Consider the following 12,168-nt stretch of genomic DNA (forward strand, 5'->3'; position numbering starts at 1 on the left):
AGTAGAGGCACTGCAGACTCTTATGGTGCTGCAGTAGAGGCACTGTAGACTCTTATGGTGGTGGAGAAGAGGCACATTAGACCCCTACGCCCGCCCTATTCCAGCTCCATACGAAACAGCCATGTGCATGAGTCCTAACAAGCAACAGAACTTCAATGATAATCTCAGCTCTGCTACATCTGTCTGTCATTTCTATTCATTTGCTTTAGTCATACACCAATATGATTATGCTGAGCTTGGAAAAAAAATGAGTCTTGCGGTCTGTATTTGTCATTTTTTATCCTTCCTCGTGGAGCACATACAAATCCATTCAGAAGAAAGCAGCAAAATAAATGATCTCCCTTTGTGTCTGATGAAATCACAGACGTGCCTTTTTTTGACAAAGCAGCGCCGTGTTTTCTTCCCCGGCGTTGTATATTTGATATAACGCAGTTATTTGGTAAATGGAGTAATTACTACTAGCATTGCACTCCGACGACCATTGTAATGATGAGCTTGGCATTAAAACGTAATTGACTTTGTTTTTTTTTTCTCTCTTCTCGTTTTTTTTTAATCCACAGTCACATTTCAAAGAGGAGACGGAGGACTAATGAGTAACGGAAGGTAGGCCGTGAAATTAAAAAGCAATCTTCTAATTGTGCACCTCTTGCGTTCACGTCCCGAGGCTAGTCTGCTTCGGGGGCCAACATCTCGGAAGCAGATCAGCCATTTGGAATATTACAGCCCAACGCAATCGTCTGCTATATGTACGGCGAATGGCGCTGACCCAGATGTTTTGCATCGTATTCCCCCGACGTCTAGAAATAAACATAAGCGCAATAAGTGATGTGTTCATTTGCAAGCAGAATGTTTATTGCATTAAGTAGATATTAGCAAATGAAGTTGCCGTTGTTTAAAAGCCGCTTATTGGCTCGTTGTAAATTGCCCTGAGTTAACAATTACACCTAATCGATCACAGAATAAATGATTCATGGATGATGGATAGGCTGTAGATTGATAGGACTGAATTCCGCTACTTTGGTTACTCAATTGAAACTGATAAAACTTGGTGGTGCCCCCCATATATCCTCATTTACATTCCCTTTTGCCAATATGGAGATTGCAATTAGGCCTCGGTTATAACTCGCAATCTCTTATTTAATCAATATTTTAGCAAAAAGGAGATTAAGCTAAATGAGAGCTCGTGGATGTTGCGAGGAGAGTGTCTTTTTCTTTATTGCCGTTGCCTAGGAAACAGGGTCTTCTCTTAGGGATTTTAAAGAAATGTCTTATTGGAAAACTACAATGATCATTAATGCAACTTTTGAACTGGAGAAATGTGTCGCGCAGGAGATTTTTTTTTTCTGCCCATGATAAGTGTATGCGTTTATAGGAGGCACAAGGAAGCTTGTGAGAGTCAACGGTAATCAATTGTTGTTTGTTCACAAAGTCTTCAAGTTGGAAAAAAAGGATTTCCAGGAAAAGTTCCCTTTTTATAATATGTTATATCTCAAGAATGCCGAGCCGCGTCTATGGCTTGGGGCTCGCGGCCCGTGTAATGCTTTCTAGTGACTTCTTCTCTTCATGAGCGTACGGAAGCATGCCTGTAATATAGATTCATATCGGATGACATTACAACCGTATATCATCAGGATTTTGCTTTCTACTGGGCAAATACTGATCAGAATTTGCCCAGTATAATAGAAAGACAGAGGCGAATACGCCATGAAGAATAAGGCCATGGGAATAGATACATAGGGATTAGAGATGAGCGAGTATACTCGCTAAGGCACATTACTCGAGCGAGTAGTGCCTTAGTCGAGTATCTCCCCGCTCGTCTCTAAAGATTCGGGGGCGGGCGGGGGGCGGGGGAGAGCGGGGAGGAATGTAGGGGAGATCTCTCTCTCCCTTTCTCCCCCCCATTCCCCGCCGCAACTCGCCTGTCACCCGCGCTGGCCGTCGGATCTTTAGAGACGAGCGGGGAGATACTCGGCTAAGGCACTACTCGCTCGAGTAATGTGCCTTAGCGAGTATGCTCGCTCATCTCTAATAGGGATACATTAGCTCCGTATCACGATCAAATGGACGCAATACTGAGCTAAAATACACTCTGAAACCCGACTTATGCCGAGAATGACATGGCAATGGAAATGGGTTGGAACCATAGGGATACATCTGTAAACCGGACATGTCTTTGGTCTCCCTTTCACTGACAGGGATAGAAACCTTGTGAAGCAGAGACCGAAGAGGTGTCCATTTCAGAATTTAAACACTCTGGTTTTACTCTGGTTCCGTCAAAGTTTCTGTCTCCATGCCGTTCTTGGCATAAAAGATGGAAACCCGAGGTGGATTCAAAAATGTTTCCAGAGGAGCTCTTCCTTGGGTACTGTTATATGGGCTAATTGTCACCTGAGTAATTGCTCAAAAGAGGGATTACGAGTGACTGTCGACCCATGTAAGCATAGGAGTCACTTGGTTTTTGTCTCACATTAAAACTAAGCGACCTTTGGCCCATGTAAGCCGGCAGTGGTTCATCTATGAATGACTGCCTGTTTACTCTGAAGGAAGGCAGGTGGCCAGAAGATGTCTTCGGTGCGCTCCGCCTCCATTCAATGAGTGATTATCACTTCTGTGTAAAAGCAAAGGAGCGATAATCGTTGAGATGGCTGTTAGGCACTTAAGCACCCAGCAGATGCCCCATGTAAAAGTACCTGTAGATTTGGCTCCCAGGGCTGTGACTATGTCAGGTGGGCAATCCCCACCACTCATAGTAAATCAAGTCTGACATCACCCATTGACAGTGAGCAGTCGGAACCACCCATTTGACATATTTAGCTAAGTCTAAGAAGAGCTCATATGGAGAATTGGGTATGAGGGTAAGGCTACCTACACACAGACAAGCGCAATATTGGACTGAGAAACTTGGCCTGGTATTGCGCTTTACAACATGCTTTTTATGCTAATTTGAGGCGTTTTTCTGACTAAAACGCCTACCATCACTTCTGTGAAGTAGTGATCCTCCGGCACAGCTTTCAGGTGTGCTAGAGGATCGGCAAATGTTTCTCATTGTTTTCAATAGGAAGCATTACTTCGCATTCGAGTGCACATCCCACGGTGTGCAATGTGTTTTACTGTCTCGTTAAAAACAATGGACGATGCATTCCGAGGAACGCGAATAGATAGGACATATCGCAATTTTTTCCCTCCATTCAAAGGAATGGGGTTCATATTCGCGCAAGTTTTGGGCCTCCTGCAAAGCACCAAACTGGTGCGAGATTCTCGGCTGTGTGAGACTTGCCTTAACAGACTAACATCATTGAAGTCAGAGTTGCCATGGCCATGAAGCTATGCAGCCAGCTCCGATGACATGAGGAAATGACAGGCCCTCTTTTTGGGTCAGTTAAAAGAGATAGACTCTGTTAGCATTTGCTCATACACATCTCGAAAACGTAAGAAAGTTAGAAAATGATCATTGTGTAGGATCAATGAAACGAATAGAACTTCGAGAGTGAGAAACATGTTAAAATCTTTGGTTATAACAGTTCTCCTCGACCTTTAAAGAACTTATTCTACCCCTCCCAACCCACGTCACAGGCCTCTCACCAACTAAAAGGACCCTACACTTACGGAGAAGACTCTGGTTTGGCTTATAACCTTAGTCATGTTGCAAGGCCTGTTAGAAAGTTGGACATTGACATAGGGTTCTTTTACATGGGCCGATCTGTCAAGTGCAGATGCCCAACAAGCTGTCTCAGCGATGAGTGTTCTTGTGCTGTTTCACAGGAGCTATCCTAGTGAATGAAGGTGGAGCGGGAGTTGTTCTGGCCTTCCCTCCTCCATTCACAGTAAACAGGCAGTAGATGAATGACTGCCTGTTTACACAGGCCGATCATCGATCAGTTTCCATGCATGCGCAAATTGAACGACGAATGATAAGATAATGAATTCCCATTCGTCATTCAGTCTGTGCATGCATTTAGACTGAACATCACTGGATGCTGGTATCTGAACAATTTATTGGCCAATGTAAAAGGGTCCTATTGGTAAAATACGTTCCCGTAGTTGGCATTGCAGAAGCATTGTACCATCTCCCATTGGTATACCAAATTTCCCAGAGGAACATTGCATGGCCTCTAAGTCTCCCACGCCTACTTGGCGATCTGCACTAGGAAAAAAAAAATAGTCGTCCTTGTCTTCTATGAAAGCAAGATTATATTGCTTTCTCGCTGGTTCAAAATAATAACCAAGATCATAGCAACTATGGAAAGTGGTGGCTACCCACATTCAACGTTGACCCAGTATATCATTTGTCAACTCCAATAAGAGCAGTTGGTTTTTTTTATGTAATTCATATGAGGTCAAGTCACCAAAAACCTTGCGGGGACGTCCATTCCCGAAAGATCCTGTATCACCGGCACCAGAATGTATCGCATCGCCATGGCAACACGGGATGTGATGAATGAACTCAAGGAGATTAAACACATTTTACAGAACCGTAGTTTATTTCCACCCCGCCTTGTCTTATAATACAAAGCACAGGGAGAAAAAGGATCAGCTTGCAGATGACAGGCACATATTTGAAATGTGAAAGGTGAAGAAAAAAGTAGCTTAAAGTCCTGGAAATGACTCTTTCAGAAGAGACATTGTGAGTGATTGCTCCCTTGAGGTGTTCATTTATCACATCGCCCCACGTAAGGTTTCCTCCCTAGCTAATAGCTTACTCCATTTCCCAGACAATATATTTCATTCAGATGCATGGCGACGCGACTGATGATTGGATGAAGTCATTTGCATACGTTTTTTTTTTGTATCACGGTGGAACATTTATACCGATACGGAATCTTGCTGATGATAAACACCTTTTTCTCGTTAACTCTACAGTCGCCCAGGACTTTTAAATCCAAGCGACCCCAATTACCCATGGCTTGCCGACTCTTGGCCAGCATCCAGCATGCCGGTAAACAACAGCAACAATGGACCAAACGATCTGGTGAATTTCGGATGTGGAGGTCAGTACATTCTGATGGTTTAGCAACGTTGTCATCCTATACTGAATATTTAAACACAACTTGATTTACTCGTCTTCTTTTAATGAGCCGTAGTCGTCAAGACCCGGTGCCGGTGGCCATTTTGTAGGTTAAGCCAGTCATCATGATAGATGACTCTAAAAAGTGAGAAATGGTGTATAAGGACAATGAAAGTAGAAAATACCATGCTAAAATACCAAGCAGACTAGAGCTTAATGAACTACTCAGCTTTGCTGCATTTGTACATGTACCGGATACTTCATACTTGGGTTCATGGACAGTCTGTTCTAGGTTTAAGTCTTGCAACTATCATGATATTCCTGACAAGGTTGTCTGGTTTGGAAAATCAATTTGACAATGGAATTCTTTGTTACAGGGGATTTCAGACCTTTAAAAAAAACTTGCCCCATGGTGGAAAATAGCATAAAAAAAACAAAGTAGCCATTCCTCATCTTTCCATTGTGTTTCTGCTCCAGGGCTGCCCACACAATCTGCTCCACTTTGGTCTTCACTGAATTAGAAAGCAATGACGTCACATTCATCGTTCACATGACTACTGCAGCCAATCTCTGGCCGTAGCGGTCATGTGTGTATGAACGGTATGTGACGACTGAGTCCAGTGATTGGCCACAGCCATCTTATAAGTGATGAACATGACATCATCACTTCTTGTTTCGTTGGGGACCGGGCAGAGGGAACGGGGTCAGTGGTGCTCGATTGGAGACAAGGTGAGTAATGGATATTTTATTTTTATACTATTCTAAACTCTGGGGAAAGTTTTTTTTTTTAAAGATCCGAAAACATCCTTTAATAAGTCTTCCATTCAGGACCCTGACTCACTAGCTAGGGGGGAGAGCAGCTACAACGAGCACGAGTTCCCAGCACATACTTGCATTACTCACAGTTAGAGATGAGCGAGCATACTCGCTAAGGACAATTGCTCAAGCGAGCATTGTCCTTAGCGAGTACCTGCCCGCTCGGAAGAAAAGGTTCGGGTGCCGGCGCGGGGGAGCGGTGAGTTGCGGGAGTGAGCAGGGGAGAGCGGGGGGAAGGGGGGGGGAAGAGAGAGATCTCCCCTCCGTTCCCCCCCGCTCTCCCTCGACGCTCCCTGTCCCCCGCCGGCACCCGAACTTTTTCTTCCGAGCGGGCAGGTACTCGCTAAGGACAATGCTCGCTCGAGTAATTGTCCTTAGCGAGTATGCTCGCTCATCTCTAATGCCAGTGCATTTATCTCAATGGACACTGTCATGTTTCTTGTCACTCATGGTGGTGCTAGAGGGTAATCAACTACTTGCTCCCAAGATCCTCCATGGATTACAGCTGATTGCTAGGGATTAGTTGGTATGACTATTGTCATATGGAAAATTTAGGTAATATCTAATAGTTATGCCATAAATATCTGATCGATGTGGGTCCCGCCTCTGGACACACACCTATTGCCAGCACGGGGGTCGTCCTAATTCGGTAGTCACTCACCAGCAACTTTTGGTGAGGAGTATGAAAACTGCCAAACAGGCTATTTTGTGCTGTTTCTGTATTTTCCATCATTTCTATCAGCGTTAGGGAAACAGAACAGAGCGATTTTCTCCCAAACTTGTATTAGTAGCAGAGCATGCATAGAGGATTACTTCAAGTAGTCGTGGATATTCATGAGCTGCAGGCTAGCTACACCCAACCTGCAGCCTATTACTGTGCATAGAGAGAAGGCTGTCAATCAGTGGCTGAATGGCGGGATGGGTGTGGCTAGCTGCAGCTTTTGAATATGCAGGACTACTTCTGTGTTTGGCTGCTACTAATAAAATGTGATTTTCTACAAAACTACTGCACAGATACATGCAACAGATATATCGCTGTCACCAGTGTGACAGGCACTACTTTATGGTGTTCAGTGAAGACTGCAAAAAGCTGCTGGCAGATTCCCTTTAACTCTTTTGTGAGCAAAGCCATACGTAATGCGTTATTTGCTAGGGGCCATAGATCCCAGTGGTGTTCCTCCATGGTAATGTTCAAGGGGCTAAAAATATTGATGAGGCTCGCTATATGTAAGAGATGGGGGGACTTATGTAGAAGGTAGGAGGGTCTTCTGGTCATAATAAACAGTTTTCCCGGCCGAGCTGAAGCCATTGTGTCGCTATCATTACATTGTCTTCTCCGCCGTTCCAGCCTCAGTTACTGTAATCAATGGGAATTATTTCTGTAGCAGCTTGTGGTCCTCTATAAATCCTCCCCAACGTCCGCTATCGATCGCCATCACAGAACGCGCCACAAGCTGATATTTGTATTCTTCTAGATTTGTCTGTCGAAGTTTTTGACCTAAAGCTAATTACGTAACTACAGAATTAATATCGCAGTCATACAGGGGATTCATAAGCAGATTGACGCCATCATTTAATGTATGTTTGGGTTCAATAAACCACAAATTAACCTCAATACAAGAAGGGTGGCTGTTAGTAAAGTGCAGCAAACTCAATTAACGAACTCTCACTCAGTATAATTGGTCTAATTTGCTTGCTTTTGTACCTTGTCTACAAGGGGTCTCATTTATGGAAACGGTCTAACAGCAAGACTATCCTTGTTGGCCACAGCAACCAATGGAAGGGCAGCTATCATTTTACCAGAGCAGTTTCAGAAATAGAAGCTGAGCTCTGATTGGTTGTTATGGGCATCAAGGACAGGCTAGACCAATCTAACTTAGGCCTGATTCACACGAGCGTTGCGATTTTATGTCGGCAGATTAGTTAGTGTTTTCTCATCCATTCACGCGTATTGTGTGAAAAAAACGCTGCAGCGCGGGATTCTGTTGGTCGGCAGAAATTCTTGGAATGACTTCTAATTAGAGATGAGCGAGTATACTCGCTAAGGCACATTACTCGAGCGAGTAGTGCCTTAGCCGAGTATCTCCCCGCTCGTCTCTAAAGATTCGGGGGCTGGCGCGGGTGACAGGTGAGTTGCGGGGGGGAGAGAGGGAGAGAGAGATCTCCCCTCCATTCCTCCCCGCTCTCACCCCCCCCCCCCCCCCGCCAGCCCCCGAATCTTTAGAGACGAGCGGGGAGATACTCGGCTAAGGCACTACTCGCTCGAGTGATGTGCCTTAGCGAGTATACTCGCTCATCTCTACTTCTAATACTAACATTGAGCCAGCTGTCTTCTTTCTCGAGCGCCGGACGCAGGTAAACTCCCTCCTCCTCCCTTTTTTTTCAGCTCCCATAGGAGTCTATGGGAGCCTCCAGCATTTTTCGTCAAAAGATAGGTCAAGACCTGTCTTTTGACGCAGCGTGAAAAATCTGCGGCGGCGATTTTTTTCACACACCCACAAATCACCCATGTGAATGCATCGGAATCCAATGTTCCACATGGTCCCGATTTTCTGGCCAATGTTTTATCGCGGCAAAATAGCCACGTAAAAGCGCTTGTGTGAATGAGGCCCGAATCTAATAAGTGTAATCACATGTTTTTTTTACATTTTACTGAAGGAGGTATTGACATAGGCGGTAACGGTGCAGTAAGGAATTTGGATGCTTTTTTGCCTCTACGAGGCACGTGGTTCCCATAGTAATACGCTTTAAAAGTGGATCACACTCGCACACAACTCGCATGCCGTATGAATGCAATCCATTTTTAGAACGCTCCCATAGAAAAGGATGGGCCATGCTTGAGCAAGAATCTTCCAAAAATAGAACAAGCAGCAATGTTTTTGAACTTGGGCTATTGGTCGAAGTAAAAAATCGCTTGGGTGAAGAACCCAGAATGGGTTATTTTCCAGTACGAGTTCCGTCCATCTTGGAATTAGACAAAACTCGCACAGGAGCATTGCAGTGTAAATGCACCCTAACAGACAGTGAAAACTTAGTCTTAAAAGGCACAAGATTTATCATAGTGGGTCATGCTGGGGAATTTATCTGGGCCATCTAGTTGCACCTTGTGTGGCGTAGTGTGTTAAGCCAGCAGAAATGCACTCCTAAACTGCAGGTTGCAGGTTCAATCCCCGCATGGTTCAGGTAGCTGGCTCAAAGTTGACTCAGCTTCCTTTAGAGGTCGGTAAAATGAGTACCCAGCTTGCTGAGGGGTGATACATAAGTTATCTGGAAGTGCTGTGGAATAAGTTGGTGCTGTATAATTAACACGATTTATTTATTAGTTAACTTAGCTTATGCTAGCTTTTATGTCAACATTTTTGCATACAGGGTTTCTTTAATCCACGCCCCTTTCTTGTTATCACACACACCCTTTTTGGGGAACTCACTAACAGTTTTAAGTGTCTAAAATACTTAATAAATACCGTCTTTTTCTAAAAAAAAAAGCCTGCATGTGAAACTGAACTTAAGGGTGCATCGCTGAACTGCTGTGGATTTTGTCACAGGTTTTGGTGCAGATTTTACCTCTTCAGCTTGAATTCAATTGAAAGGATGAAATCTGCTGCAGATCAGTGATTGTATTGAATTAGTATCATGATAAATTGTACAACTTAATGAAACTCAAGAAAAGTTAGAGCGGTTATCCAGTTGTTAACTATTGATGGCCTATCCTTAGGATAGTCTATCAGTAGTAGATTGGCAGGAGTCCACTGTCAGGGAGTCCTGCTGAAAATCTGTTCACCAGGCCGGTGTGCTGATATTTGCTGGAAGCAGACAGCTCCGTTTTCACTGCAGTGGTCAGGCTTGGTATTACAGGCAGTTCCCATTCACAACAGCATCTGCAATATCAGAATCGGTTCAATTCATGCGCACTCTGGCCAAGTGAACAGCTGATAGGTGGTAAATCCTGGGTTGCACACCACTGATCTACTATTGATAACCTATCCTGCAGGCCATCGATAGTTTACAATCGGACAACCCCTTTAAGAGCCGACACGTGTATGTATATTACCCACTACTTATCAGACATCAGACTATAACAGTCCTTATTATTAGTATTACTATGGATGAGCATTATAGTACTTGGCAATATTTCATGGCAATTTAGAAGTTTGCGCTTTGGGATGCAGTTCATCACTTCGTCCAGACTCGGGGATCGCACACACTATTGTATACCGTGATTAACGGACACCTTTAGCTACTCAGAGAGATTTACTGTGTCACTTCCAATCATGCACCGGATTCTCATTGTTTTGGCGGCGGGGTGGGGAGATTTCTGAGATTTGTGGATTCATTTTCTTGTTATTTGTCAATAGAGCAGACAGCTTGACATGAAATGAAGTATGGAGTCCATCCCCCCCCCCCCACCCCTCACCCCCACCCGTCTCGTGGTGAAATATTCTAAACTTCACCTTCTCACATGAAGGTGTAAGGATGAAAGGATGGTTTTAAGCAGTGGAACGTGAAGGACAAGCGCTGGGCCTGTCACGAATGCTGATAGCCAGGCGGCGGTTGTACATCATTCTTCCTTCATTGGCTCATGCCTCCTTGTCTCAGCTGAAATGCAAACGCACCGAATGAACATTTATTATTATTTTTTTTATCCTAAATCGTGATACGGAAATTTCCTGTGCGTCACTAATTTTCTTCCTTCCTATGCCTATAATGTAGATGTTCTGCCGGCAGCTCCAGGCCAAGGAGACAAAACAGCCACGATGTTGTCAGATGGCGCCATTTACAGTAGCATCGACTTTACTACCAAGTCCAGCTTTAACTGCCAAGGGCAAATAGCACAAACCACACCGTATGCCACCACTCAGATTCTGCACTCCAACAGCATCCATGAGTTGGCGGTTGACCTACCTGACCCGCAGTGGAAGTCTTCAGTTCAGCAGAAGTCTGACCTGACCGGATTAGGGTATTGCCTTCCCGACCAGGGCAAAGGAAACAATGGTAAGCCGTAGTTAGAGGAGGTTTTCCATCTAGTGCATGTTGAAACATTTCATATCATTGAAGCTAAGTGATAGCATTTGTCACCTTCACCAACGGAGGACATAATGCATGCAAATTTTCACTAAATATGCGCTCTAAGTGTTCATAAAGAGCATTATTGCCTTTAAAGGAAAAATCACTAATAAATATTGGGAAGTCCTCTTCTGTCAAGTTTTTTTTTTTTCCTGTGACCCTCCGGGCCTGGGACAAAATTTTGTCTTGAGCCCAAAGGCGGGCGCAGTTATATTACCTGCCGCCGGCCCTCTGCACTGTTGACCCTCAGTTTTCCACGGTTTTGGGCTTTATTTTCCATCTTCCAAGATGGCCAACTATCGAATATACACTATGCATCGGGAGTCCGAGGCACTTCATTCTGCCCTCTGATTGGGCCAATGCTGATTATATGAGCAGCATTGGGCAATCAGATAAAAGATATAGTGCATTGATAGTATAACACACTACCAATGCACAATGTACCTTAGGTAGTCAGAAGATTCTGGCGGCCAACTTGGAAGACTGAAAATGGAGCCTGGAGTTTGCAGATCCATAGGACGATGACACAGAGAACCAACCACAGGTAACATAACTTCCATCTCCAGTTTCTGGAAAGCGTTTTGTCCCTGAATCAGAGAGTCCTTTAAATGGTTGACCCAGCAGAGACAACCACTTTCAGAATGGCTCCGTCCCACATCCAGCATTGCCAGCCAACAACTGATTTTGCCGGGAAAAGATATGGTCAACCAGACATCTTCACTTCCAGAGAAATGTAGTATTACATGATGATGGCCATTCAAATAAGTGTCTCTCTGTATAATACATGGATGACTCACAGCCTGCCAAAATAGGAGCTGCTTTTACAGATTGGCTCTCTATTCTGCTTCTTAGGAGGGTGTCGCGAGCGAGGCTGTCTCTGGTATTGCAGTATTCACTTGAATGAGGTTGAGTTGCAATGCCTGTCTCAGCCTATAGACCAGAGTGGCACTATTTTTGCGTTTTCACAATACTGGATAACCCTTTTATGGCATTAAGGTGACCACCTGGTCTAAGAATAAAATTCTGTCTAGGGACTGGAGGGTGGAGTTATAATACCTGCCGCTCATCCTACACCATTGTCGAGCCCCGTTTTCCATCTTCAAAGATGGCCTCCACAATCTTCCAACTACCTAATTCACACTATGCATCAGTATTATGAGACACTTCATTCTGCGCTCTGATTTGAACGATGCAGATCACTTGACTACTGTTGGCCAATCAGAGAAAAGGTGTTAATGCATTAGTAGTCTAACTAATTACCAATGCAAATTGTGCCTTAGGTA

General features: G+C 44.3%; 1 protein-coding gene across 12 annotated transcripts in view; it reads left to right on the top strand.

Moving 5' to 3' along the window:
• The window catches only part of ROBO2 (roundabout guidance receptor 2), a 466,996-nt gene that overhangs the window by 412,518 nt on the left and 42,310 nt on the right, over positions 1-12,168 (top strand). For all 12 annotated transcript variants that reach the window (XM_066599125.1, XM_066599128.1, XM_066599126.1 and 9 more), the window contains 3 exons: positions 561-603; positions 4,861-4,988; positions 10,532-10,813. In XM_066599125.1, the coding sequence (XP_066455222.1) occupies positions 561-603; positions 4,861-4,988; positions 10,532-10,813 (453 nt within the window). The remainder of the gene's footprint in view (positions 1-560; positions 604-4,860; positions 4,989-10,531; positions 10,814-12,168) is intronic.

Source organism: Eleutherodactylus coqui, chromosome 4, assembly GCF_035609145.1.
Source record: "Eleutherodactylus coqui strain aEleCoq1 chromosome 4, aEleCoq1.hap1, whole genome shotgun sequence".
Classification (NCBI taxonomy): Eukaryota; Metazoa; Chordata; class Amphibia; order Anura; family Eleutherodactylidae; genus Eleutherodactylus; species Eleutherodactylus coqui.